General features: G+C 45.5%; 1 protein-coding gene across 2 annotated transcripts in view; it reads left to right on the forward strand.

The window, feature by feature from the left end:
- Positions 1–20,869, forward strand: part of Gng12 (G protein subunit gamma 12) — a 110,245-nt gene extending 89,376 nt beyond the window's left edge. For both annotated transcript variants that reach the window (XM_041632898.1, XM_041632890.1), the window contains 2 exons: positions 15,017–15,134; positions 16,965–20,869. In XM_041632898.1, coding sequence (XP_041488832.1) covers positions 15,042–15,134; positions 16,965–17,090 — 219 coding nt within the window. In that variant the 5' untranslated portion in view covers positions 15,017–15,041 and the 3' untranslated portion in view covers positions 17,091–20,869. The remainder of the gene's footprint in view (positions 1–15,016; positions 15,135–16,964) is intronic.
- Positions 20,870–25,032: the final 4,163 nt, after the last annotated feature.

A 25,032-nucleotide genomic window follows, 5' to 3' on the forward strand; every position in this document is an offset into this window, starting at 1 on the left:
ATTGATGCTTTCTTTCATGTTACAATATCCTTTGGTACTTTATGAAGAAAAGAAGTTAGCTTTGGTCCCAGTTCTGAAGCCTGGAAGCCCAGTATTTTGTGTCTCTATGGGTGACATCAGGTGAGAACATCATGACATATGTTATCACAGTAGCAGAGATACATGCAGAGGCCACAGGGGAGACAGGAAGCCAGGCCTGATTTTTTATGACTACCTGCTTTCAAGGGGAGTAGCCAGGGCTCTGTGAGAACTACATTAATTCCTCCCGAGGGAGGCGTGCCCCCAGTTACTTCAGAGTCTTTCACCAGACCTCATAGCGCTGCCACGTGGGGACCATGCTTCTTACAGATAGTCCTTAAAGGGGTCACACTCAAGTGTATCCAGTCCAAGCAAATGAGCTGATTTCAGGGGGAGGACAGACACTTCTCTGTTCACTATCCCTGGGAAACTCCTGAAAGTAAAACCATGCTAATATTTAAGAAGGAAACCCTTGATAAGCTACTTGGATATAGTCTCTTGAGGCAAAATATACATAAATAAATGTCTGGATTTTAAAAATCATCTTCAGTAAAATTAATTTAGCATAAAATCTGAATTTAGCATAAATTTGCATGTTAAATTCTAGATGTTCACAGAAGCCTACCAAAAGAAATTAAACTAAATTTTAGTAATTAGTTGACCCCACCCAGTAGAGGTAACATTCAAGAGAGTATTTTGTATTTTAAAATATGCTGATGGATTCCATCCAGCTTCCCAGAGTAGAAATTCAAGAATAGGAAGGGACCTGGGGCGAAGAGCAGCATCTGCTGTCAAGGAGACCTGCTTCCCAGCATCAAGCGGGGAATGGTCCCTCCAGCCCAGGAAAGCATAAGCACATGAGGACCAGGAGTGACAGGCATGCAGATTTAGAATGCTGGCCCAGACAGTAATGTCTGTGCAGTCCTCCTGAAATCAGCCCTATGTGTCTACAGATAATATGCACACGGTATTTAAAGAATCTCTGAAAATGCCTCCAGATCAGGCAGCATCTGCTTCAACCAACAGAAGTGACTTTGGTCACAGACAGCCAAATACTGCTTTCCTGTGACCTTGCTCATCATTGAATCCCTGGGCTCATCATTGGCCAGAAAAGCATAATTCACCCTACCGGTACATGAGTAAGTAGGACTGATGCTGTAACTCTCAGGGTTAGCTTCTTGCTGTGGTTCCTAACTGGTATTTGATTAGAATCAATGCTAAATAGTTTCCATAACTTAAACTTTGTCCAGTGGGTGATGCATTTGGGGAAGCATTCACTGGAGGAAACCTTGGGTGATGTGACACCCTCCCTTCTGGAAACTACTTGTTCTGAGAGCCCCCACTCAAAAATCCTGTGAGGGAGCCTCGTTCTGTATTCCCTACCCCTCCTCCTAGTTCAGTGAATGGCAGTCACAGGGCTTTGAAGGTGGCTTGTTTTGAGACACTCTCTAGGCCTGTCTGGCCTCAATCTCACAGAGAGCTCTGTGCTTTGAATGCTGGGATTAAAGACATGTACCACCACACCCTCGCAGCTTCTGGTGTTGCTGAGGCTGGGGTCACAGTGGCAATTTCTCCATGTACCTTTTTCTAAGCAGTTGCCTCAGTTCCTGCAGTTCTAAACTGGGATGAATAGTAACGGCTTCATACACTGTTCAAAGGATGAAGTAAATTGTGTTGAGCCCTAGAAAACAACGATCGGCAAGCATAGGTGTTGCCAAAGCACATTCCATTATCCAGACCAAAACCTCATATCTGCAGTGGGGCATGGACAACATTTAAAACCCTCTAGAATTCCTGGCACTGGCAGGAAGTACATTTTGGAGTGTCTTCCTCTTACATGCTTTCTGAGTATGTTTTCAACTACAAATACTTCTATGGCTTTAACTGCATTCCAGAAGCATTCCCTTTCTTCCGCCCTGGCTTTTCTGACACCATTGCCCCTTCTCTGCTCTTCTGAAAATGCCCTGTAAGGTAAGCACTCTCCTTATCTTGTTTTATGGAGGATCTAGGAGATTAATCTGGAGATTAAGCATCTTCACACCTTTCTGCAGTGAATATCAGGGCTGAGATTTGAACCCAGTTCTGTCTGACTGCCATACCTTATCGTGTTGGCTGCCCCTAAACCTCTCTTGAAAAGAATCTGCCTGAGCTTCTCTGCCTCTCACTTGTCTCCCGTCTGAAGTTGTCAACTCATTTTTCCATCAGCTCCCTTAGGCCTGTCATTTGTGCCAGGAAACCTTTGGTGGCCCCGTTTCACTGAGGAAATCACTCTAGGTTATTCTGTACTGTTCTTGCCATTTTGAAATCCATTTTCCTCTTCCTTCCCACCTTTAGTGCCAGTCCTTCGAGGATTGATTCATTTCAATCATCTGTATGTTCAGCCTGCTCAAGCCCTCACTGGCCGCTCCAAAGTTCCTAACTCCTACCTCTGAATGTTTCATGTCCCACTTATGCCCCTCCTAGTGGGAGCATAAGTCACTGATCTAGTAGCCCACACACTGTAGACCATGCTCAGTGCCAGATGGCAATTGTCAGAGTCAGTGAACTACACAGAGTCTTCTCAGGCCCTCCCAGCCAGATCCTTGCTAACCATCTAGCCTGTCCTCTCAAGGTGCTGGCTCCATTCAAAACAAGACAGTGGCTGCATGTCCTCTGTAATCCAAATGGATGCAGCAGAGTCTCGTTACCACATTTCAACTCTTTGGGGGTGTTTGGGGGTGAGGGACCTGTTTGGATGCACTCATGAGAGGCAAACTCCTGTTTGTTTAGCAGTGGTAGACGGCATGCCCTCAACTTCATGTAGATCAAAGGCAAGGTCTTTAAGGTTAGAATCCTCATTTTCTCTCTTTTGCACTGCCAGCTGGCCAGGAGTGGTGGTTGAACAGCTAGCTATGCTGTAGACAACATCTAGGGTAGGTAGGAGATCTTACAAACAGCCTTCAGCTCTGCTAAGCCAGGGAGATAACATGACAAAGTACCGGGGTCCCCAGGGAAGGTTGGTGGGGACAACACTAAACTGGTCACACAGATACAAAGGAAAGTTTCTGGGTTCCAGTATGGAAGAATCACAGATGACTTTATCATGGGTAATAAGTGAAGCCCCCAAATTAAGCAAGTCGGCTCTCCTGCCTCCTTCCTCAGTCAGGAAGGCTCATACCCTTGCCGCTTTTCAGGCTGTATGGAAGCTGTAAACAGCCGCGCTTAGCATTAGGAGTATGATCACGTTTGTTTAAATGAACTTGCTGTTTGTTTAGTTCATAGCCAGGTTTTCCTGCTGTTTAATGGCTCTGCTTTGAGCCTGTCCACAGTCGTGAGTGCGTCCTAAACTTTAGGGGCCTAAGGATCATCTGGGGACTTTGTTTCTTTAAAAACTAAAGTGGTTCTCAACCTTTCTAATACTTTAACCCTTTAATACACTTTCTCGTGTTGTGGTGAGCCCCACCCATAAAAGTACTTCATTTCTATTTCAGAACTCTAATTTTGCTATGTTATGAATTGTAATATAAATATCTGAGATATAGGATGTCTGATATGCAGGCCCAGGTGGGGTCATAGCCCACAGGTTGAGAACTGCCAGTTTAGATTTCTTTTTAATTTTGTGTACATGTGCATGTGTGGGTGTGAGTACATGTGAGTGTGTGACCTACAGAATTCAGAAGAGGATGTCAGAACCCTTGGAGCTAGAGATATAAGGGGTTGCAAGCCTTTCCCTCTCCCTTCCCATGTTGGTAATGAACTGAACCAAGAGTCTGAGCTATTAACCACTGAGCTATCTCTCCAGACCCTCACCTGCAGTGGTTGGCAGGGGCTTCTAGGACACACATTGACAGCGTCCATCCCAGTTCTGATTCAGTGGGTCTGGGTTGGAATCTAAGAAATTTTCAGCTAGTCCTGAGATTGCTACTGCTCATGTGGAAAGCTCAGCCGCTTGTACGAGAGAACACCCTGGCTGGAGTCTGTTACCCTTTGTGACTCCTTCCTCTCACAAATGTCTAAGTCCACCACCGCGCAGAACAGTGAGAACTGCTCTTACACCATTTGGAAGTGCTGCCGTTATTATAGTAGTGTGTGTCATGTAGTAGTCTCGGGGCAGGGTTGTGCCTGTGTGTGTATCCTTGTGTGTATATGAGTAGAAGCCAAAATGAGACAGCACCACTCTTTGCCATAATGTCTTGAGACAGAGTCTCTCACTGAACCAGAAGGTCACCAGTTCAGCTAGGCTGTCTGACCAAAGAGCTCTTGGGATCCACCTGACTAGGGGCTAAAGGCATATACAGATATATTTTTCTTAATCTGGGAGGTAGGGATTTGAATTAAAGTCCTTGTCTTAGTTCTTTACCTGTTGCTGCAACAAAATACTTTGATCAAGGAAGGTTATAAAAGAAAGTCTTTAATTGAGATTATCATTTCAGAGAATTAGAGCGGAACTCATGGTGGTAGAATACAGTCATGGCACAGGAACAGCTGATAGCTTACATCTTGATCCACAAGCAGGCAGAGCTAAATGGGAATGGCGTGGGTGCTTGAAACCTCAAAACCAGCCCCAAGCTTCAAAGCCCACTGTCCTCCCAACAAGTGACACCCCTCCAACAAGGCCAGGCCTTGTAACACTTCCCAAAACTGCTCCACCTAGAATCAGATATTCAAACAGAGGAGCCTGTGGAAGCCATTCTCATTCAGAGACTACACTCCTTGCCCTGGAGAGCAAGCACCCTCACCCGGCGAACCATCCCCAAGCCCAAGATGGCTGTGTTTTTGGTAGACCCTTTGGGGCTATCCTTAGTGTGTCTTGTGTTTATACTCCTAACAAAAATGCTGTTAATGAAATGACAGTAATTTCTTTAGGGGCGTTGTAGGTAGCAAGTAAAAACATGATATAAGTCTTTCAGGAGAGCGCGAGCACAGAAGAGCATCCTGCTGTGTTCCACACAGCATCAGAGATTGACCTGATGGGTGACAGGGAATGAAGCAAGGACAGAAAGACATAGTACAGAAAAGCGGGGACAACCCCAAACCTTATTCTATACATGTGAATCTAGGAAGTGGGCTTATTGTACACAATTGATTTTAGCTAATCTAGGTAGGTGGTCTCTGTAGGGGAGCAGTCTCAGGCTGCAGTCATCCTGGAGGAGGAAGCTGTGGTTGATAGTTTCTGCACACATTGTTCTATCTTTAGTAAATACTCCCACGTGGACCAGAGGCAGGCTTTGCCACTCTCACAGATCTGAGGCATCGTGGTCCTTGACATAGCTCTGCTCATGTCAACACATTAAGTCAAGCCTTCCTCCGCTCTCCACATTACTGCTTTTCAACATTGTAAAATTATTCCATTCATTTATTCACTCCTAGATAAACACGTGAGATGTTTAGCTATCCTAAAGCAGCCATGAAAATACAAACAAATCTTTTCTGAGCCACTCTTGGTGTACTAGGTAGCAGGTAAAACTTGTTCGTAAGCATTGTTTCTGGTGTTGACTAAACATTTGTCTGAACAGATGGATGGAGCATGATCCAGCATGAAAGGGCAGGGGCTAAGCACTACACTGCTGTAGGTTGCAGGGCACCTTCTCATGAACCGGCCTCAACAGCTGAACACTTGTTTGGCTACTTCACATGGGTACACAGTAGCATGGCCCTTGGAACCTGGGTGCCATCTCATACTGGAGGTGAAAGTTCAGAGTCAACATTTTTGTCCTAATCAAATATATGGGAAAACCAAGAATTCCACAGGCTTCTAAAGTCTGTGCCAGGAAGCATAACAGTAGGTAGGTAGTCATTGGCTCAAAATGGGCAGTTTTGCAGGATACAGATGGGAAAGACCAGCAAGATATAGCCTGTTTCTAAGATAGCAACTATCAGACATGAAAACACCCTCAGATAATGGTTTTCACACTAGCTAATGTATAGTTGCTGTGCTGTATGTCATGAACTAACCCAGGTATTAATGGAGGTCTCTTTTTCTGCATTGGTCACTGTGAAGGAGAAGGCAGAACAGGGTGCTCAGGACATTGATTTGATGTTGGAGAAATAAGGACTAAAATCTGTAGCTTTGTAATTTGGGTATTTCTGTAACTTCTTGACCTGTCTCTATGGATATGATGAATCCAGCTTCTAGAGATACTAGGTAAACCTGTATCTGCACAGAACACTGAGCAGTACTTACAGTCACTGGTACATGGTAGTAAAGACATTTAGTCATTATTTTACAGTGTTTATATAAAACCAGTTATGTAACAATATGCACTCACTAGCAAATAGTTAATCATACATAGCTTGCCCTGCCTACCCTTTGCATGCATGGGTCAGGCCCTTCAGAAGTCCTTGAACCCCTGAGCTATATGCATATATAGCAGGAATTAATTAATAAAAGGGATTAGTCGCTGCAAGTGAAAGTAGTTAGGGAAGCTTTCTTTGAAGTGGATAGCAATGTAAATAAGAACCTAAAGCAAAAGAAATTTTAAATAGAGCTAAGAAGCTGGTGGAAACTTTGAGTGGAGGCTCAGGACTTGAAAACATAACCTAGGAAGCCAAGGACTTGAACGTTATACAGCAGGGCCCTGTTTCTGTATAGTAATAAAAATACCAGGCCTAAACCCCAGAATCAGCTCAAGTCTTAACCTAGAAGTTTCTTAGCTGTTTCTTGACACATGCTAATGTCTTGTATGAAACTAGAAATAAAATGGAACCTCCTGGGGTTATTGTGAGGGCTTAGGACAGTGCCCCAAGAGGTGTATCTGTCACCTAGTGCCTGGCGTTTGGCACATGTTATATAGAAACAGTTTTCTTCTGTGATTTTGAGTTTTATTATGGATGCAGAATTTTGAGAAAGCCTTGAGTGCAAGCCCTTTGGACTTTTTGAGGGGCCCTCTGGAAAACCCCTGGATCTTGCTTAAGTCAGCTTTTCAGAGATAAAAGCTGGAACTGGACTGTACTGGTCAGGACAGATGAGTTTGGAAAGTGTTGTAACTATTGAACACTCAAATGCTGCTGATCCAATTAAGGTACAATGGGTTTCAGTGATTCAGGACCCCAAAATGTAAACCATCTCAATAATTTTATATAAACTCAGAAATAAACCATCTTGGAGTAGCAGATGGCATGCTGGGATTTTCATTTATCCAACAGCAAAAGCCCTTGATGGCTCTGCTCCACCAGTACCTCAAGACAGCATTGAAGACAGAGGGAGCATTGTCGAAAAGGTACCACTGTGTGTGGCAAGCACAGATTGTCTAGCGTTGTAGCGCTTTCCAGAAGGAACTGTCCACAAACAGACTTAGACTTTATAACAGAGGAGAATGTCAACCAATAGAACAATTTCATCCTGAAAGAAGTCAACCCTGTAGGCTACTGTCATCGCGTAGAGAATCCTCCAGGGCTTAGTCAGAGTTCTGAAAAGTCATGCGTAGACAGAAAGCAGCTTTCTTCTAAATTGACCCATTTTAATTCCAGGCGGAAGTAAAGATGGGCAGGAGCCAGAGGCAGCGTCTGGCCATCACTACTGGTATTTCAGGAAAGTCTTCCAAGGAAGCTTTTAAATTGTTTGTCTGGGCCCTGTTGCAGACCTCCTGAAGCCGATTTCTGTAGCAAGTGCCCCAGGTGTTCTTAGATGCGCTGGGAAGCCAGGGCCTTGCCAGAACGGAGCAGATCCTGCCCACCGGATTTACTATGGAGATTGGCTAGTCCTCCTGGCTCCTTCCCAGCACCTCAGCCCACACAGGATGTTGTAATCATCTATGTCCTTAGCAATAGTCTCACCTAGGAACCGAGGCGGTGGTCCTGCTCTCCTTAACCTTTCCCTTCTTGTAAATTCACTCCCTGCCACACGGCTGCTCACACTGCTGTAGGCCCAACTGTGTGAGTGTAAGGCCAGCTGACACAGGCCACTCCTTTCTGCTAGTTTCACCCTGGACTCCTGTTCAGGACAAGCCTCCCAGGGTGATGTGTAGAATAACATCTTGAGAGCCTTGTAGCGAGAGCTACAGTTCCACCATGTGGGATCTTGGGTTATATATTCTATCTGCACCATTTGAAAAAGAGAAGTGATAAAGGGTTAGGGCTCCTGATGTTGCTAAGGAAAGGAAATACAGGGATGTGTGCATCAGGTACAGACGAACTGCTGAGCAAATGGTGACAGTTATCAGAATTAACCATTTGAACTTCCTGTCTCTAGCATTGTTATTTGGAAACTTGCCTTAAAAGGCAAGTGAAGGTCAACCAAAGAAAGATATTAGAGAAGACCCTCACAGGTGGGCTCTGCTGAGGCCTTGCAAAAGATGCTCCTCTTTCTGATTGGCTGATTCCGACCTGTGCAAACATCTCTTAGAGATCTCTAGATGATCTTCCAAATCACTACAAAATACAACACCTTTGCCATACAGAATGTGCGTTCCTACTCCGGCAGACCTCCCCTATTCCTTTCTCTCCTTTTTCTCCCTCCAGACCGTCAATATAATTGTTTGTAGGCGCTGAGTGGCTGGGCAGCTTGGGTACAGGCTTGGCTTCCCTTGGCCCTTACACCCATGACCTCAGCTAGGAAAAGGAGAAGGCAAGTACTGAGGTGCAGCCCTTCCTCTGTTGAAGTCTAGGAGTCTGAGGTGGTCAGCAGTGATAGCAGGGCAGTAATAGAAATCATAGCTAATCTGCAAGCTCTTAAGGGCAGGTTAATAATTCTGGGTGACTCATACTTCAGTGACAGCCAACAGAAAGTACTCTGCTGCCGTCTGTGTAATCATCGAACGGCAGAGCAGGCCCTCACTAGAATCCCTAGGAAGGACTCCGAGCCACCTCAGAGTTGAGCCCAGGGTTCAGTGTGAAGTACAGAATCACAAAGCTGCCCTGCCATGTGGCCTCTCTGTAACTGACTGGTGACTAGACTCTGAGACAGCACACCCCTAACCTCCTCAAACAGCAGCCTGCCCTCCACCCTTCTTGTCTGCAAAAATTCCTGTCACTCTCACCTGGCAGGTCATTTCTGAATGCTTTGACCACTGTTCCAGTGGTAAGAGAACCTAGGTGTGGCCCTTTGCTATGACTACTACCCAGTTACCACAGGCCAGAGCTTAAGCAACAACAGTTTGTTTTTTATTGTTTCTGAAGATTAGAAATCCAAGATCCACGTGTTGGCCTACTTGCCTCTCCTTTGTGAACCTCTAGGCCCAAATTTCCCTTTCATAGAACAGTGTCCTGTGGGGTAAGGGTCTGCTATCATGGTCTCAGTTTAACTGTTACCTCTTAGAAGACCCTGTCTTCAGATACAGTCATACTCTGGAAGTGCTGGGATTAGACCCTCTGCATATGAATTTGAAGTGGGGAACACTTCGTTCCTGTTAACTCCTCCCATTGACATTGGGACATAGCTACTGCTTCTAGCCCTGCAGTTCAATGAGGTATGCCAGGAAGAGGGCAGAACTCTGCCAAGCACCAGGAACTACATACGGTAGGAACTACAGAGTGTGGTGCACACCACACAGTATTTTATAGGAGGATACAGGTACTAAACACTCTGCAAATCATTCTTTATATTTGTTAATCTCCATGCTTTCCCCAGTGGTAGGGATTAAGGCCAAGGCCTCTCTTAGGCTAAGCAAGCATCCTAGCAATGAACCATAACTACACTCACGCTAATTTGATCTGGTACTTTTAGCAGTCCTTTGATATAGTAAAGTAGTATTGTCTTATTTTTTTCCATGAGAAAATCAAAGCTTAAGTAGTTAGCAAGTCTTACACAAGACCTTTGCCAGGAAGAACACGAGACCTTGTTAACCCTGGAACTGCATGCAGAACAACATCCAAATTAGCAGATGTCATCAGATCCAGCTCGGTTGTCCATTTTTCTAGACATCCTCCTTCTAGAGTGAAATACCTATCTATCCATCCATCCATCCAAGACAGTTTCACTGTGCAACCTTGGCCAGCCTTGAACTCTGAGATATCTGTCTGTCTCTGCCTCCTGAGAGCTGGGAGTAAAGGCTTACACCACTGTGCCCCGCTGAAATCTCTCTTTTTCAAATAGTCACCGTCAATTCTAAGTTAAAACACACACTGTGCAGTGAACGGGGGGCCCAGTCACACCATCTGAAGCTGGCATTAGCCTTCAGGTTCTGATCTGAATGGCAAAGGCTCATGAGGATGAAGGGCTGTAGCAGCCTGCTCTATACTTCTCTGGGCTTAGGCTGTTGCTACCTCATCCCATAGCTTTGTAATTCTCCAGCAGTGATCTAATCTTGGTTCACACCAAGAACGTGGCCCTGAGCCCAGCATTTAGTAGTATGCAGATGTACGGTGTGTTGAGAGAATAGTGTGGATCCATGACCCATCTCCCACAGCCCTAAGAAGCAGGTCTTCTTGTCCCTCTTCTATAGACAGCATGGAGAGAGCAGAGTAAATGGAAGGCTGCTCTTTTGTTACAGCCACAGAAGGATGTTTGTTCTTGGAAGTTGCTTCGCCCCAGTGATTAGCTCAGGGCCAGGCCACTATGACTTGTCATTCAGACTACAGGCTTCTCTGTTCCTTCTGCTGAGAGTATGCTTGGTGACACCTTTTATGCCCACTCTCCTCTCTGGCTCAGGTCCTCTTGACACAGATTTAAATGCCTGTGTTTCCCTAATGGAACATCTTGTTCCTCGGAATTTCTAAAAACCTGAGAATTTAGGCAAACTGTAGCATCAAAACCAGTGTAAACCATTTGACTAGCTGAACGCTCCACGTTTGTTCCATTGTATTGCCCATATATGAAGCAGAAAAGAAACAATAGCCAGGTTTCGTCAGATGGACATTGGCTCAAGTTCTTGAGTTTTGACTCTACTGGGCAGAATGGAGTACTGGGATTCTAGACTATACCCACCCCCCAATACTGACCCTAGCCTTTGCCTATAAGCTACAGAGATTGTTCTTTACCTACTCCTGGATGCAAAAGTGAAGCCTGCTCTGGCTGTGGGCAGGATAAGTCTTGTGCCCCAGGAAGCGATGCATACACACAAGGCAGCCAGCAAGCGCCTACGCTGGTTTGCCGAGTGTCAAAGGTGCTCCCAGCGAAGAGCCACATTGTGGCACATTCTGCAGTGCCGCCAGTGTCCGTGAGTCACCTTAATTGGAATAGTGCCCTTTCTTTGTGGCAGGTAGGAAGGGCGACTTCCGGAAAGGAAAGCCTCACACGCAGCATAGAGCACATGGACTATGTCACCTGGAAGCCAGTCTTCCTAGTCCCAGTTGACTCACCTTTAAAACAACAGTAATGACCCCATGCAGGGTTGTAACAAGGCTTCCTGAAATGCTGTATAAAAGCAACAAGTAAGCTCCCAGTTTCCATGAGGATGCCAGGTCGCATTTACTCTGGAGGCTGTGCTTGGACAAAGCAAGCTGCTGCATAGGCTCTCCCGCACGGGATAGAAGGATGGAGACATCCCCGGTTGTTTTCCCAGTCTTTCTGTTGTCTGTCCTAGGACATTAGTTGAGCTTTTACAAAGTATCTGCAAGGAGGAAGATCATATCGTTCTCCTAGGGCTGCTCACAAGTATCCCATTGAATTGACTTCCCAAAGCTATTGCTACAGAAATACAGTAGAAGAAGCTCTTTATATTTAAGGATGAGGCAAAAATGCTTTCATCTCTAAAGGTTAACTAGTTTTTTAGGTAGGATTATCCCTGTACCAGCAGAGAGGAAGGAACTTGTTGCATTTGAACTGAGAGACTGAGAAGGGTGACAAGCAGTGTGGCAGGGTTGGGCTCCCCTGAGGCAGAAAGGGAAAGCATTTAATTACTCCCTCAGTGCCTCCTCCGTGAGGGTGAGCATTGTGTCTCTCTACTGCCCTGCCTTAGCACACCCAGCCTGGTACCACCAGTAATGCCTAACTGGAAATTGGTTGCTCTGTGTGGTATCTTAAACCTGACACTCCAGCAGTTGGGAGGGAGGCATGAGGACTCACAAGTTCGAGGCCAGCCTGAGACAGACAGGCTGTACTTATAAAACCTTGAGAAGGTCCCTCTCTTGGTGTTTAGAAAAAAACACCTACGTCTTGAGACCCTGCCTCAAGAAGGGGATAGGGAGTTGCTAGGCCCACCATGGTAGCTTGTACCTCCAGTTCCTGCTATTTGGGAGGCTTCAGCAGGAAGATTGCTTACACCTAGGAGACTGGAGCCAGCCTGGGCAACAGAGTAAAGATACCCTCCCCCACCCCCACCTCTCACCCCCATTTATAAGAAGGAATGAAGGGGATAGGGAAGGAAGAGTTGAAAGAAAAAAGCAAAAGTATGGTATGGACCACTGAGGGCCTGGGAACCAGCAGTATTCCCCTTTGGAAGGGGAATGCAAGTACGTTCAGGTCCAGTGAAGGAGCAAGAGAGGCCTAAGCTGGCAAGAATAAATTGTGAGCCTGGCAGTGGTGGTGCACACCTTTAATCCCAGCACTCAGGAGGCAAAGGTAGGTGGATTTCTGTGAGTTCGAGGCTAGCCTGGTCTACAAGACCTTGTTACAGGTCAGACTTCAAAGCTAAAGTAAAACCCTGTCTCAAAGGAGAGAGAGAGAGAGAGAGAGAGGAATGAATTGTGGATTGCTGTTTTTAATCTTTTTTCTTTTGTTTTGGCTTACAAGCTAGCTGGATTACATATTAGTTATAACACGTGGGGAAGGGGGGACGTCCTCTCCTGCTGGGTATCTGCACTGAGCAGAGTCTTCCTAGGCTTTTTAAATAGAGCTTGACTTGGGATTGTTTGCCGATGGCCACACCGGTAGGAGCAATGGATGATGTTGTCCCTATGTGACCTCTTCTTCAGTTACAAGAAAATTTTCCCTGGTTCTGGAAACTGCACCCTGAAGATTGAGAGAAAGAGAAAGCTTGGCATTGTTTTCTTGAAAAGGGAATGTAGAGAAACCCTGGGGGTGCCATCTACAAACCACTGGCCGTTCAGAAAAGCAGTCATGGTCACCTCCAGCCAACCAGCAGCTGGAAGGAGAATCCCTTTTCCTAGGCTGCAGGGACAGACTTTGTCACGATCTGGTGTGCATCAGGGCCGTGCACTCTGCAAGGTGAGGTTGCCATGCCTTGGTGGCACTTTAGATCCTGGCCTGCCCTCTCCCTTGGGCAGGGCTGCGTGACTGGAGCCTGGGGAAGAGACTGCTAGGCTGTGTACCAAATCAAGGTCACTTAAGGCCTCAGTCAAGACAAGTCCACCCTGTCCTGCCACACACTTCCCTCTCCTGTCTCCTGTACCTCTGCCCTACTGGGGCTTCCTTATTCCTCCAGTGTTCTGTTGGCTGTCATCATTCCTTTGGTTCTGACCTGATAGTAATGTGGCAGAATTGCCGAAGGACTTATTCTAAAGGGCCCTGCCTAGACCACATCAGTCAAACCCCCTGAGGTCCACTGAGCAGGTGGGGGAGGGGTGGACAGTATAAGCAGGGGATTCTAGTGTTAGCAGCTGCAGTTTATGGAGCTTCATTGTTCTGGACCCCACACTAGATATGCGTTAGGGATTTGAATTTGCTCTACACTGCAAAGAAAAGAAAAATCTTTGAGGTGGATAATGGTGTCCTTATGTTAGAAACAAAAAGATGAGCACACAGGTAAAACGGCCTACCTGGTCTCAACCTCCTCTGGAGCAGCAGTGGAGCATCCAGGCTTGGTGATTGGAAGCCCAACACCAAAGGCTTACTCTAAAGTCCTGCACACAGATCAGTGATGGGTAGTAAACCCAACACCAAGGCTTACTCCAAAGTCCTGCATACAGATTGACACGTGTTTTAGTGTTTTAGTTTGGGCTTTTTTTTTTTTTTGAGGTAGTGATTTTTGTTTCTGTACAAATGTGTAAGAATGGACATCTCTGATCATTGACTCAGGCCTTGGAGACATCTGTGTCTATGTCTGGGGCACTCATGCGGTCCGTGTTGTCTGGTCTAAGCTTTGTATAGCAGCAAGCCCTCCCAAAAAATGAGTCAGCCTGAGTTTGCTGCTGGCGCCATGGTGCCCTAGACTGCTGAGTCCTCACATAGTGCCAGGGAGGCACACCTACTGCCCACCTGCTCCCGTGAGTCATGAAGCTGCCGCCCTCCTGCCAGCTCTGCCTTTTTCTCCAATAGCCACCACTCTGGGTGTGAATGTAACCATATATGGCAAAGGCACCGGGCAGGCTCTTGCCCTGGGCCCGTCTTCCTCTTGAAATGGTGCCATTGCCTAAGCAGAGAGGTCAAAGCTCAAGGGCCAGGCTCTTTCCACTGCTTTACATCAGGTGGTTGTGAAGACAAAGCAACAGGGCAGCTTAGACACCAAGGGCGCTACCAGAGAGGAGGAGCAACACTCTGACATGTAAGGGCAGGTAACAGCATGGCCACCAGGATGAGGCAGGAAGGAATAACATTTTACTATTTGAGACTATTGTACATTTGACATTACTATAGATCTATCATGGAGAGTCCTTCTGCTGAAGCCTCCCCACCCCCACTTTGCTTGAAAATAAATTGACTTGTTTGCCTCCCAACAGTCTTACACTTGTTGCACATCTGATGACCCCTAACATTGCCTTGTGCGCAAGTTATTTTAGAGGAGAGCTTTCTCACCATTGCCCATGCCTTGAATTTTTCATCAGGCTAATAGAAATTAAGTGAAGCCTTTCGTTATGGGGGTTGTGGTGATAGTAACACACTCAGCTGGTAGGTGTTTGCTTCTGCTGTAGGTCCTTTAGCTACTGCGCGCGCGTGTGTGTGTGTGTGTGTGTGTGTGTGTGTGTGTGTGTGTGTTCTCTTAGAAAGTTCTTTAAAGGACACTTTTCTGTAGTATGTTGGGGCACACAGCTTAAACTGACAGATGCTAGATTTCTGCAGAAAGGTGCTGTAGGCACTCAAGTGAATGGCAGGCTGGCACATCCGGATCGTCACCAGAATGGCTGCAGGGCATTTCTGACTGGGATTGGGGAAATGCAGCCTTCCCCCTTCAAGTAACACATCTTAATAAATGTTTAAATAACCTAAAGGAACTGCTAGTCACCTCTCAAAAATTCTCTCCAGATTTCAGGGAGACTAATCGTCAAAGATGTCCAGCAAGACGGCAAGCACCAACAACATTGCCCAGGCTAGGAGAACTGTACAGCAGCTGCGGTTGGAAGCCTCCATCGAGAGAATAAAGGTGCGTACGAAGGGCCTGGCAGTGTGTTCTGCACAGCTCCCCACCCTCCCTGAGTAGGAACACGAGGCAGAGAAGATTGCAGCCGTATGCAGTTTGCTTCCCGCTTTTCCTGGAGCAGGCTGAGAGTAATTTAGTTTTCATTTCCTACCTAGCACAGGTGTTATTCTAAAACAGCCAAGGGACCAGTTATCTAAGCTAGCCCCCTGTCAAGCCCTAGACAACATTTCCTGAGAGCCTGCCTTTCCTGAGTGAATATGATCAAGCCTTGTCATGACTGTCTTCTGAGTGGGGACAGGATTCCCAGTGGAGTGGCTAAGCACCCTTGTTATCTTCCCGGAATTTATCAAGTATTGCAAGTCCGCTGTCCGCCCGAATCCTCCTTTTGGAAAGTGCTGTTTTTCAGTGTGTCACTTCGTGGCCCCAGATTTAGTAAAGGCTCCATTTCCAGACTCGGTACATTTTCTTAGTAATTTGACTTTGAAGGAAGTGTCCCCCTCCATTCTGAGAGGACTGGCCAGTGAGAACCCTGGAATGTGTGGTTAATGTTCAGTTCTGTTTCCTGAAATTGAAACAGTCACCTGACTGGAGATAGTCAGCTGTCTGGAAAGCATGAGGTTCCTGTGGTGGCCCTCAGAGCCCTGGTTTAACCCTCCTGAAATCTCCCTCCAGACTCCCTTGATAGGACACAGAGTTCCACATGTAACACCAGAGGAAGGCACAGGGCCTTCTAATGCCACACCAGAGGAAGGCACAGGGCCTTCTAATGCCTCACCAGAGGAAGGCACGGTTCCTTCCGGTGTCACACCAGAGGGAGTCACGGGGCCTTCTAATGCCACACCAGAGGAAGGCACAGGGCCTTCTAATGCCTCACCAGAGGAAGGCACGGTTCCTTCCGGTGTCACACCAGGGGTAGCGCCTTCCTTTGCTAGTGTGTTATGCCTTTCGCACCCCGCACTAGATCACTAAGAGTAAATCTCAAAGCTTAGTCAGGTGTGGGCTCCACAATTCAATTCTTAAACTCTGTTTTGTGTTCCAGTCTCCTTTCTCTTGGAGAGAAACTAAAATGTAACTTTCCCTTGATTCACACACCTATCTTTCTTTGTCCTTAACTTTTATTTTTAAACATTTCAAACTACAGAATGGCAAATATCTAAATACTTAACTTTTTCATTTTTTTATTACTAATTTTTTTGGTGAAGGGTGTGTGTGTGTGTGTGTGTGTGTGTGTGTGTGTGTGTGTGTGGTGGATCAGTAAAGCACACATGTAGAGGCCAGGATATAGGATTTAGGAGAGGGCTCTCTCTACCGTGTTGGTCCTGGCTGGGTGAGGAACTCAAGTCGTTGGATTGGCGGCAGGAGGCTTTGCCTACTCCTTCTCTTCACAGCACTTTATTTACACTTGTTGCCGGTGAGCACAGTTAAATGTGATTTGCCTTTCTTTTTCTCTCAATGTCTCTCTTTTGTTCCACATTTATACAGAAAACCCTAGGACTTATTCTTTAAGCCATTTGAAAACCCCTGCTATTCAGGGTTCTCTAAGAACGGTATTTAACCCTCAGTGTGTTTTATGGCGAATTAGGGCAGCTTGCTTCACCATGGTGTTGCCATCACTTAGAGTGGAGATTGGTTGTTTTGTTTCTAGTTAAATGTTTCTGCTAGCTTGCCAGTGAGGTATCCTCATACGATCATTGGGTCGAGGCAGGTCTTACCTGCCAGGACCATTTCCCTTGTACCTGACAAGTGGTCAGAAGGCTGTACACTATGACACTGATTGTTGGGTTAGGATCCTTGTCAATAAAGTCTTCTCTTTCTTATTTGTGTCCTCACCAGGTCTCAAAAGCATCTGCAGACCTGATGTCATACTGTGAGGAGCATGCCCGGAGCGACCCTCTGCTGATAGGCATACCGACCTCGGAAAACCCATTCAAGGATAAGAAGACCTGCATCATCTTATAGTAGACCGGGAAGCAACCCCTCGCCTCTTAACGCAAACCACAGCAGCAACCTGAAGAGATACCTTCAGCTTACCCGGTAACCACAGCTAATAACTAAAACACTCTTCTCTTGGAATAACAGACCCTGAAGTCTCTCTCCTCCAAGTTGTCCTTTCTTCGCCCTTTACTGATTTAATACAGAATAATAATCTTACTTTCTATTTGATAACTATAGTATCATATTGGGTTACTGTATAAGGAAAGTGGCAGGGGAGTTGGGGAAGCTTGTCTTTCAATACAAAGTTGATTAAGATATGTCAAGACCTAAACTGTCTAAGCACCAGCAAATTAAAATGTCAAGAATCACTCCGGTCCGAAACCTTTATATTATGTTCTTAATAAGACTTTTGCCAACCTGTCCCCCACACAGGGGGCCTGGAGAGGCAGGTGTCTGCGGCCATAGCTTTTTGCACTATTGCCACTAATCACACTGAAACTTCCTGCTGTAAGATCAGCCCCTCAGAGCCCCTTTATCTGGAACTCCGTGGATGTAAAAGAACAGATTCTTAACATATAATTTTTGTACAAAAAAAGGTAATGAAAGAATGTTGCAAAGCTCACATTCATTCTAATGAGCTGATCTTGTCTTCTCTCCTCTCTTGGAATCACGCTGACCCCTTAGTCTGCAATAAACTGTGCCCATTAAAACGCTAAGACAAAACTGAAAGCCTTTTGCTGAGGTATTAGTTCATATCAGTCATTTGGGCTTCTGTGCTTCTGAGGCTAAGAAAGGGAAAGAGACCCTCGGGAGGACCCTGGGCAGCTTCACACCACGGCTCGTGATGTTTGCTGGATTCTGGGGGTGGCCACCTCAGAAACTTCCACCCTCACGGCTAGAATGCAAGAAGGAAGTGTGAGCCTCGCCTTGAGGAGAGCAGGACTGTGAAAACAGCTGCTCTCCTGGGCCCAGCTTGGCAGGCAACCCTCTCTCTTTCTCCTCGCCAGCATGATACCTGTCCCTTGCTGCTAGAGCACCTCTTTTCGTGGGGACATTCTCTCCTCCCCAGCTCCAGCTGGGTGGAATGCAGTGGGAAGAAACAGTCGAGCAATATGAAGACCCTTGAGCTCTTTCCAGATGGCTGTAGTTTCATCACTGCCTTTGTCACACACCACCCAGGGCAAGGGACCCTTCCGGCGGGAGGCTTGCAGTCTGTAGGGCAGTCCTGGAGCTTCCAGCAATTGGGGATTGAGGTCATCAGTTTTACCTTGATTATGAAGATAGCCCATGTACCCTCAGAGTGTCCGGTGAGGATCCCAGAGGCAGATAACCTGCCATGACCAAGGGCGTATCTTGACTTTGTCACAATGAGAGGGTTCATTTAAAATGTTCATTTAGAAGTCCAACCCAAAGAGAAAGCCTGTGATATTTTAATTCATTTTCAGTTCATTAAGGTAACTACTAAGGAAGGATTTCTAAAAAGTATTCTCAAAAAGGACTTAGCCCCTAGGAGTTGTTTTTAGAGAACTTCCCCTACTCGTATGCAGTGTGCCCTAAGAGAAAATCTCTCTGAATGTCTAGTGCCTGGGCCTTGAGCATCATGTTTCTTGATGACAAACAGATACAGTACTATTTCTAAACAACTCAGAGACATCCAATATTTCTCCAAGTCCCCCGTCTGGCCAGCACTTGGAACTGAGCATAGAAAACCATAGCACTGCCCACAACTTTGTCTCACCTATTGCTTAGTTTCCAGCTGTATTAAAGGCACCTGTTCAGGAGAGAGAGCAAGCTTTTGCCTTGCAAAAGGTAAAAATGGAAGTGTACACCAAAAAGACAATTTTTACATTTAATGGAACATTCTTTTTTTAAAAGTATATTTTTCTACTGATGGTTTCAGAACACTAATCTTATAGTCACTCTAATTTTAAACATGTTTCTTTAAATATAAGGCAGTTTATTACAGAATATTTTTATGCAATCATGTGCACATTATTGGTAGCATAGTATATTCTTTACTACTTAAACATATGTTTGTTAATATGCTTTTAATGGTAAGAAATGAATTTGAGGTCCCAGGAGATATTGTTGCCTTTTCCTTAAAGACAGTAACCAGATCTGAACTGTGCTCACGATAAAAGTGAAATCAGATCCTTTAATGCTGGAACCAAGAGGGAAAACATTAAGCCAAATGTTGATTTACTTATGCCTAAATGTCTATGTGAGAAATTATAATATATGTATACATGTATATGACATGCAGAAGTCACTTTTATTTATCTTTGTTCACTTATAAAGCCAGATAACTGTCTGCAGCAGTATGTTGATGATCATAATGAATGGAAGTCCCATGTGGGATTTTTCCCTACACTGACAACCTGGCTTCATTTCTATATGTTCAATCTGTCTTGTCTGCAGTGAGCAATATAATGTTTATACTCTGATCACTACAGCCCATCATGAATTTTAGCCTTGGGGCTGTGGCAAGATAGAGTATGCAAGATTCCATGACTCCAAAACATTTTGAAGAAACACACATATTTAGAATCAAGGGAAATGCTTTATATATCAGGTGGTTCATAGGCTGTGGGTTGTGCTAAATATTTTGATTTTCTGAAATCATGTTTTTCAGCTTTTTGCCATATGGAAGTAAGAGTGTCATACTTAATTTTCAAGGGAAGGTTTGGCTTTTTCTGTATTTAGGTTATTTTTATACTTTGCTAATCTTTAAACTATCCACAGGGAAAATTTTATACCAATGAGTTAATAATTTGACTCATTGTTTACACAATATAAGATGCGTCAAACTGGGGCCAGCAAGATGGGCTCAGTGAGTAAAGGTGCTTGCTCCCAAGCCCAGCAACCTGTGTTTGATCCCTAGGATGTACAAGGTAGAAGAAAAGAACGATTCCCACAGGTTGTTCTCTGACCTCTACATGCTCAGTGTGTTACCCTACACACACACACACACACACACACACACGTACACACACACACACACGTACACACACAGTAACAGTAAAATAACGTTTTATAAAGATGTGCCAAATTATCTGTCCAGGTGCCTCCTCTCTACCAGCTTACCACTAAGGTAGAACTGTCAGACTCATCACTCTGAATTCGTATTAAAAACGTATCCGTGCACAGACCCAAGAGTCATTTCCATTGGAATAAATGTAATACGTGAAGTATGCTATGATGTTTGTTGTTTTCTTTCATCGTAAGCCTGTTAGTAGGGAAAATACATCAAATCAAATAGAATAGAGCACTTACCAGTGGTTGGTGGTCTGGTCATTCCTCTGCCGGATGACTTTGGACCAGGCACTTCAGCTCTCCCTTCCCCTTTGTCACAAGGGAGGAGAAGGAGATGCTGGCTGAGATCCTCCCTGTTCCCAGATGCCGTGGTTGAATGACCTGCCTCTCTGCTGGTCCTTCTAGTGAGTTGGTGCTACAAGCTGCTTCAAATCCTGGTTTGTCCATAGTGTGTGCTCACCTACTTGCATTTATGTTGCATAGTACCTGTCCTAGGTTGATGGACTTAGTTTCTGTAATGTCTCATTTTTAGCCATGTTAACTACAGACACATATTCTCTTCTGTCTCAGTAAAGTTTCAATTGGTAAATTGTTGCGATTTTGTTATTTGATTATATTCTTTGGCTACTCGTCCAGCATCTTACTCATTTTAACACTGTGATTGTTATTTTGGAACTCTGTTCTGTGGAAAAGAATAAAAGCATTTTTTTCACTTGCTAACATGCTCACAAATGTGAGAGAAGAGTCATTAAAAAGCCTGCTTTACGGACTGGGTCACTGCGTCATTGACTTCTTCCTGTGTTTTGCTCAATAAATTAATAAAAGACCATTTCTCTTCCCTTTCCCTCTATTCACTTGACATTTCCTAAGCACGCTCTGGGAGCCAGGTGCTGATGACACGCGGGCAAGCAAGGCTCACCCTGACCCTGACATCCTGAGAGTCTGGTGTGAGGAGGGTGGGACGACCATACTTACCTTCATCGTTGCAGAACCACATGTAGAGCAAGGGTCATGAAAAAGGGCATTCTGGGAGACCAGGGGAGAGACAAGTGTCACAACTAAGTCTTTTAGGAGGGTGACGAAGGTGATACGGATGCTGAGACCTAAGAAGCAGAAAAAACACTGCCATGGCTTGAGTCTCCTGAGGAAGAGAAAGTAGACTCCACGCTTGGGTGTGGGTCTCCCGTACAGTGTATCTGTTCCTGTAAGGTTTAGGAGGTGATTTGGGAGTGACACCACCCTGAGTTCCACCAGTGACCATGCAAACAGGTAACGAACGCTGCAGTTGCTGAAGACACCCTGCTTCCAACCCTGTGAACCCCTGCAGTGATGAAGGTCAGACAGCTTCTGAGAAGTTAGGAGGGAGCAGCCCACCAGGCAATGAAGAAGGTCTGCGAGGGAAGGGCCTTCCTCTGCAGAGTCCACACACACACACACACACACACACACACACAAAACATGCACGCACCTAGGCGGGCACACTCACGGTGGGACAGGAGGCGCTCAGCCTGTCTAGTAAGGACTACAGATGTCCGGTACTCTAGTCTAGAGAATGAGGCTACAACCAACACGCACTTGTACCCATTGTTACCAAATTCCCTCAAGCTATTTTTAAATTTCCCTTCTCTCATCCCTGCTACACCCCCCTCCCATAGTTGCTGTGATTCTTTGAAGACAGCTGTATTGGGGATAGTAGTAGAATTTTGTAAAGGGGAATGTTTAAAGAGACAGCAGGTGACAAAACTGAAGGGGTGGCAGTGAAAGCAACAGCTGAGTGAACCCTAAGGTATGCACCCAAGAGTGGTAGGTGAGTATACACTACCCAAAGCTGTGGGCAGGAAATACCTGCTGACGGTGGCAGTAGGAGCCTAGGTATACATGCCACCCGGGGTTTCACCTTTTCTTGACATGTGCCATCATCAGCTTTTCACTGGCAAGTGACTTACGTGGAGAGACTGGACTGTCATTTTCAGCCTTACATGAGGAACAGGAGTCGTAGGCCCGGGTCCCTCAGTCTTCCGTCTTCCAGTTCTGAGCCTGTTTGTTGAATCTGACCCACCATCTGCTCTAACCGTCTTTATGCAGCCTGATGTGGTCAGTACCTTTAGCTGATTTTCCTTTGCTTGCTGCTACCCCAGCCTGTGACTGCTAGGAGCAGCAAGTGCCCTTTGCCTGCAGATGGGTCCTTTTTGTGCTTTGTCCTGGTGTGAGTCATTCAAATCTCTGTTTAACTGGAGGCCATCCCTACACAAATATCTTAAGAAAATTCACCTCAACAGTGTTTTTTCAGAGTCCAATATTTTCTTTGACCTGTGAGAAATTGCATTCTAGGTGCCGGAGAGATGGTTAAGAGCATGAACTGCACTTGAAGACCTGAGCTAAGTTCCCAGCACATTACATCAGGCAGTGTAAAAATGCCTTCAGCTGCAGAACCAGGGGATCGGATGCCTCTGACTTCCCCAGGCACCTGCAGGCATGAGCACGTACCCCCCACTTAAATCATTCTTATACACATGACTAAAAATAACAAAACCTTCCAAGGAAATGGCAGTCTAAGTAAATTCATGCTAAGGTGTTACTGGCTTAACATGATAGTTTGTTGGCACCATAAAACAGAGTTATGGAGAAGGCAATGTTTATTAGCACAAAGGGAAGCAAGATAGTAGTAACTATTTAGGTACCACTGGAAGTGATCACAAATGCAGTATCCCAGATAATACCTTCCAGTCCTCACAGGCAGCCTGTGCTGCTATGAAGGGGGAAACAGTTAAAATACAAACTGGATGTATTTTAATCTACATCATTATGTAGATTGTGCTTCTGGTAAACCGGGCACCTCCACACACCCTGCTCAGTGACATTCACTGAGAGCGAGAGGACACAAACACAGGGACCTGGGCATCCATTAGATTCTGAGCTGCACAAACCTAAAGCAGTCACATGGGCAGGAGAACCTGCTGACCCAGGCACCGGTAACTGAGTTATTAATGTGCCCTGGGATTAGGATGAGGACAATCTTACGATGGTTGTGTGAGGCCTATAGTTCTTTTCCTTTGGCAGTGGGTATTGAAACCAGTACCTCAAGCTTCGTAAGTGCATGCTGTACTGAGGGAGACACTCCAAACTACAAATTAATCCTTTAACTCACCTGCTGAATAAGTTTACATGTCCAAGGAAGCTAGAACTAGTTTAACAAGTTAGATGAAGTCACCTTCCGAAGTACATTTTTAAAGTAAAGCAGTTTACAGTTTTTAAATGTAAGTAGCAGAGCCTGCCTTTAATTTAAAACTCTACCGAGGCCTCATGGTTGCTCTGAGCACAGGCTTACATTTCTCCTTCTAACTTTGAGATGGTCTTCCATGGCCAGTGTATTCTAAATAAGTCTCTGAGAAATGATGTCAGTGAGACACATTTCAGTATAAGCCTATAGCCTTGGGCATTTGTGCAGTTGGAGAGAGGGACCAACGGTATGCACACTGTTCATGGTCTGCCTCTGCCTCACAGCTGTTGTGCAAGAGAAAGTAAATGTGATTGAACCTCAGAGGTCAAGAAACAGGCTCAGAAAGGTTGTGTCATATCCTGTCACTCAAAAATGCTGGAGAGAGCCGGGCAGTGGTGGCGCATGCCTTTAATCCCAGCACTCGGGAGGCAGAGGCAGGCAGATCTCTGTGAGTTCGAGGCCAGCCTGGTCTACAATAGCTAGTTCCAGGACAGGCTCCAAAACCACAGAGAAACCCTGTCTCGAAAAACCAAAAAAAAAAAAAAATGCTGGAGAGATGGCTCTGCAGTCAAGATCACTTGCTGCCCTTCCTGAAGTCCTAAGTTTGGTTCCCACCACCCATATAGGGTTCCTCACTTCTGTAACTCCAGTTCAGGGAATCCAATACTCTCTTTTGGCCTCCACAGGCACTCTCATAATTCACATGAGAATGTCTTCCATAGGTGCCTATATTTGAATACTTGGTCCCCAGTTTGTGCAGCTATTTGGGAAGGTTTGGGTGGCATGGCCTTGTTGAGAAGGTGTGTCACTGGAGGCAGGGTTAGGTTTCAAAATCCATGCCATTGATGGCTTTCTCTCTCTTTGGTTCATACTTATAGATCAAGATGTAAGCTCTCAGCTACTGCTCCAGCACCATGTCTGCCAGCCTCCTGCCGTGTTCCCCTTATGGACTTTAATCCTCTGACATTGTAAACCCCAATAAGCTCTTCTCTAGGTTGCTTTGGTCATGGTGGCATCACAGCAAAAGAAAAGTAGTGAATAGAGGCAAGTGCACATGCATACACAAGTAAAAGATAAAGTGAAACCTGGCACGGTGACACACACTTTAGCCTTTAATCCCAGCACTCTGGAGATCGAGACCGGTGGATTTCTGTGAGTTCCAGGCCAAACTGGTGTACATAGTGAGACCTTGTTCCAAAATAAATCTTTTTTTTTTTTTTTTTTTTTTTTTTAGTGCAGCTGCTAAATTCATGTCATTCAAATTCTAGGTGCATGTGTGCCTCCCTGTTTTTAGTTTTGAGTAGACAATACCTAACATTTACCACTAGCTTTGAATTTCATCATGAAATTGAATTTCACCATGATGGCTGTCTCAGGTTTTTATTGCTGCAATAAACACCATGAACAAGAACAACTTGAGAGGAAAGAGTTTATTTCAGCTTGTCATTCCACACCACAGTCCATTGGTAACTGAATTCAGGACAGGAACTCCAACAGGCCCAGAACCTGGAGACTGGAGCTGATGCAGGGGCCATGGAGGAGTGCTGCTTACTGGCTTGATTCTCCTGGCTTGCTCTGCTTACTTTCTTATCGAACCCAGGAACACCTGTCCCCACCCCCACCTCCTAAAGTGAGCCCTCTCCCACTAGTCATCAGTTAAGGAAATTACTGTCCTTCTTCTAAAATGACTCTAGCTTGTGTCAAGTTGTAATA

Source organism: Microtus oregoni, unplaced genomic scaffold (assembly GCF_018167655.1).
Source record: "Microtus oregoni isolate MIOR12 unplaced genomic scaffold, Mior012 000002F_ref0000024, whole genome shotgun sequence".
Taxonomy (NCBI): Eukaryota; Metazoa; Chordata; class Mammalia; order Rodentia; family Cricetidae; genus Microtus; species Microtus oregoni.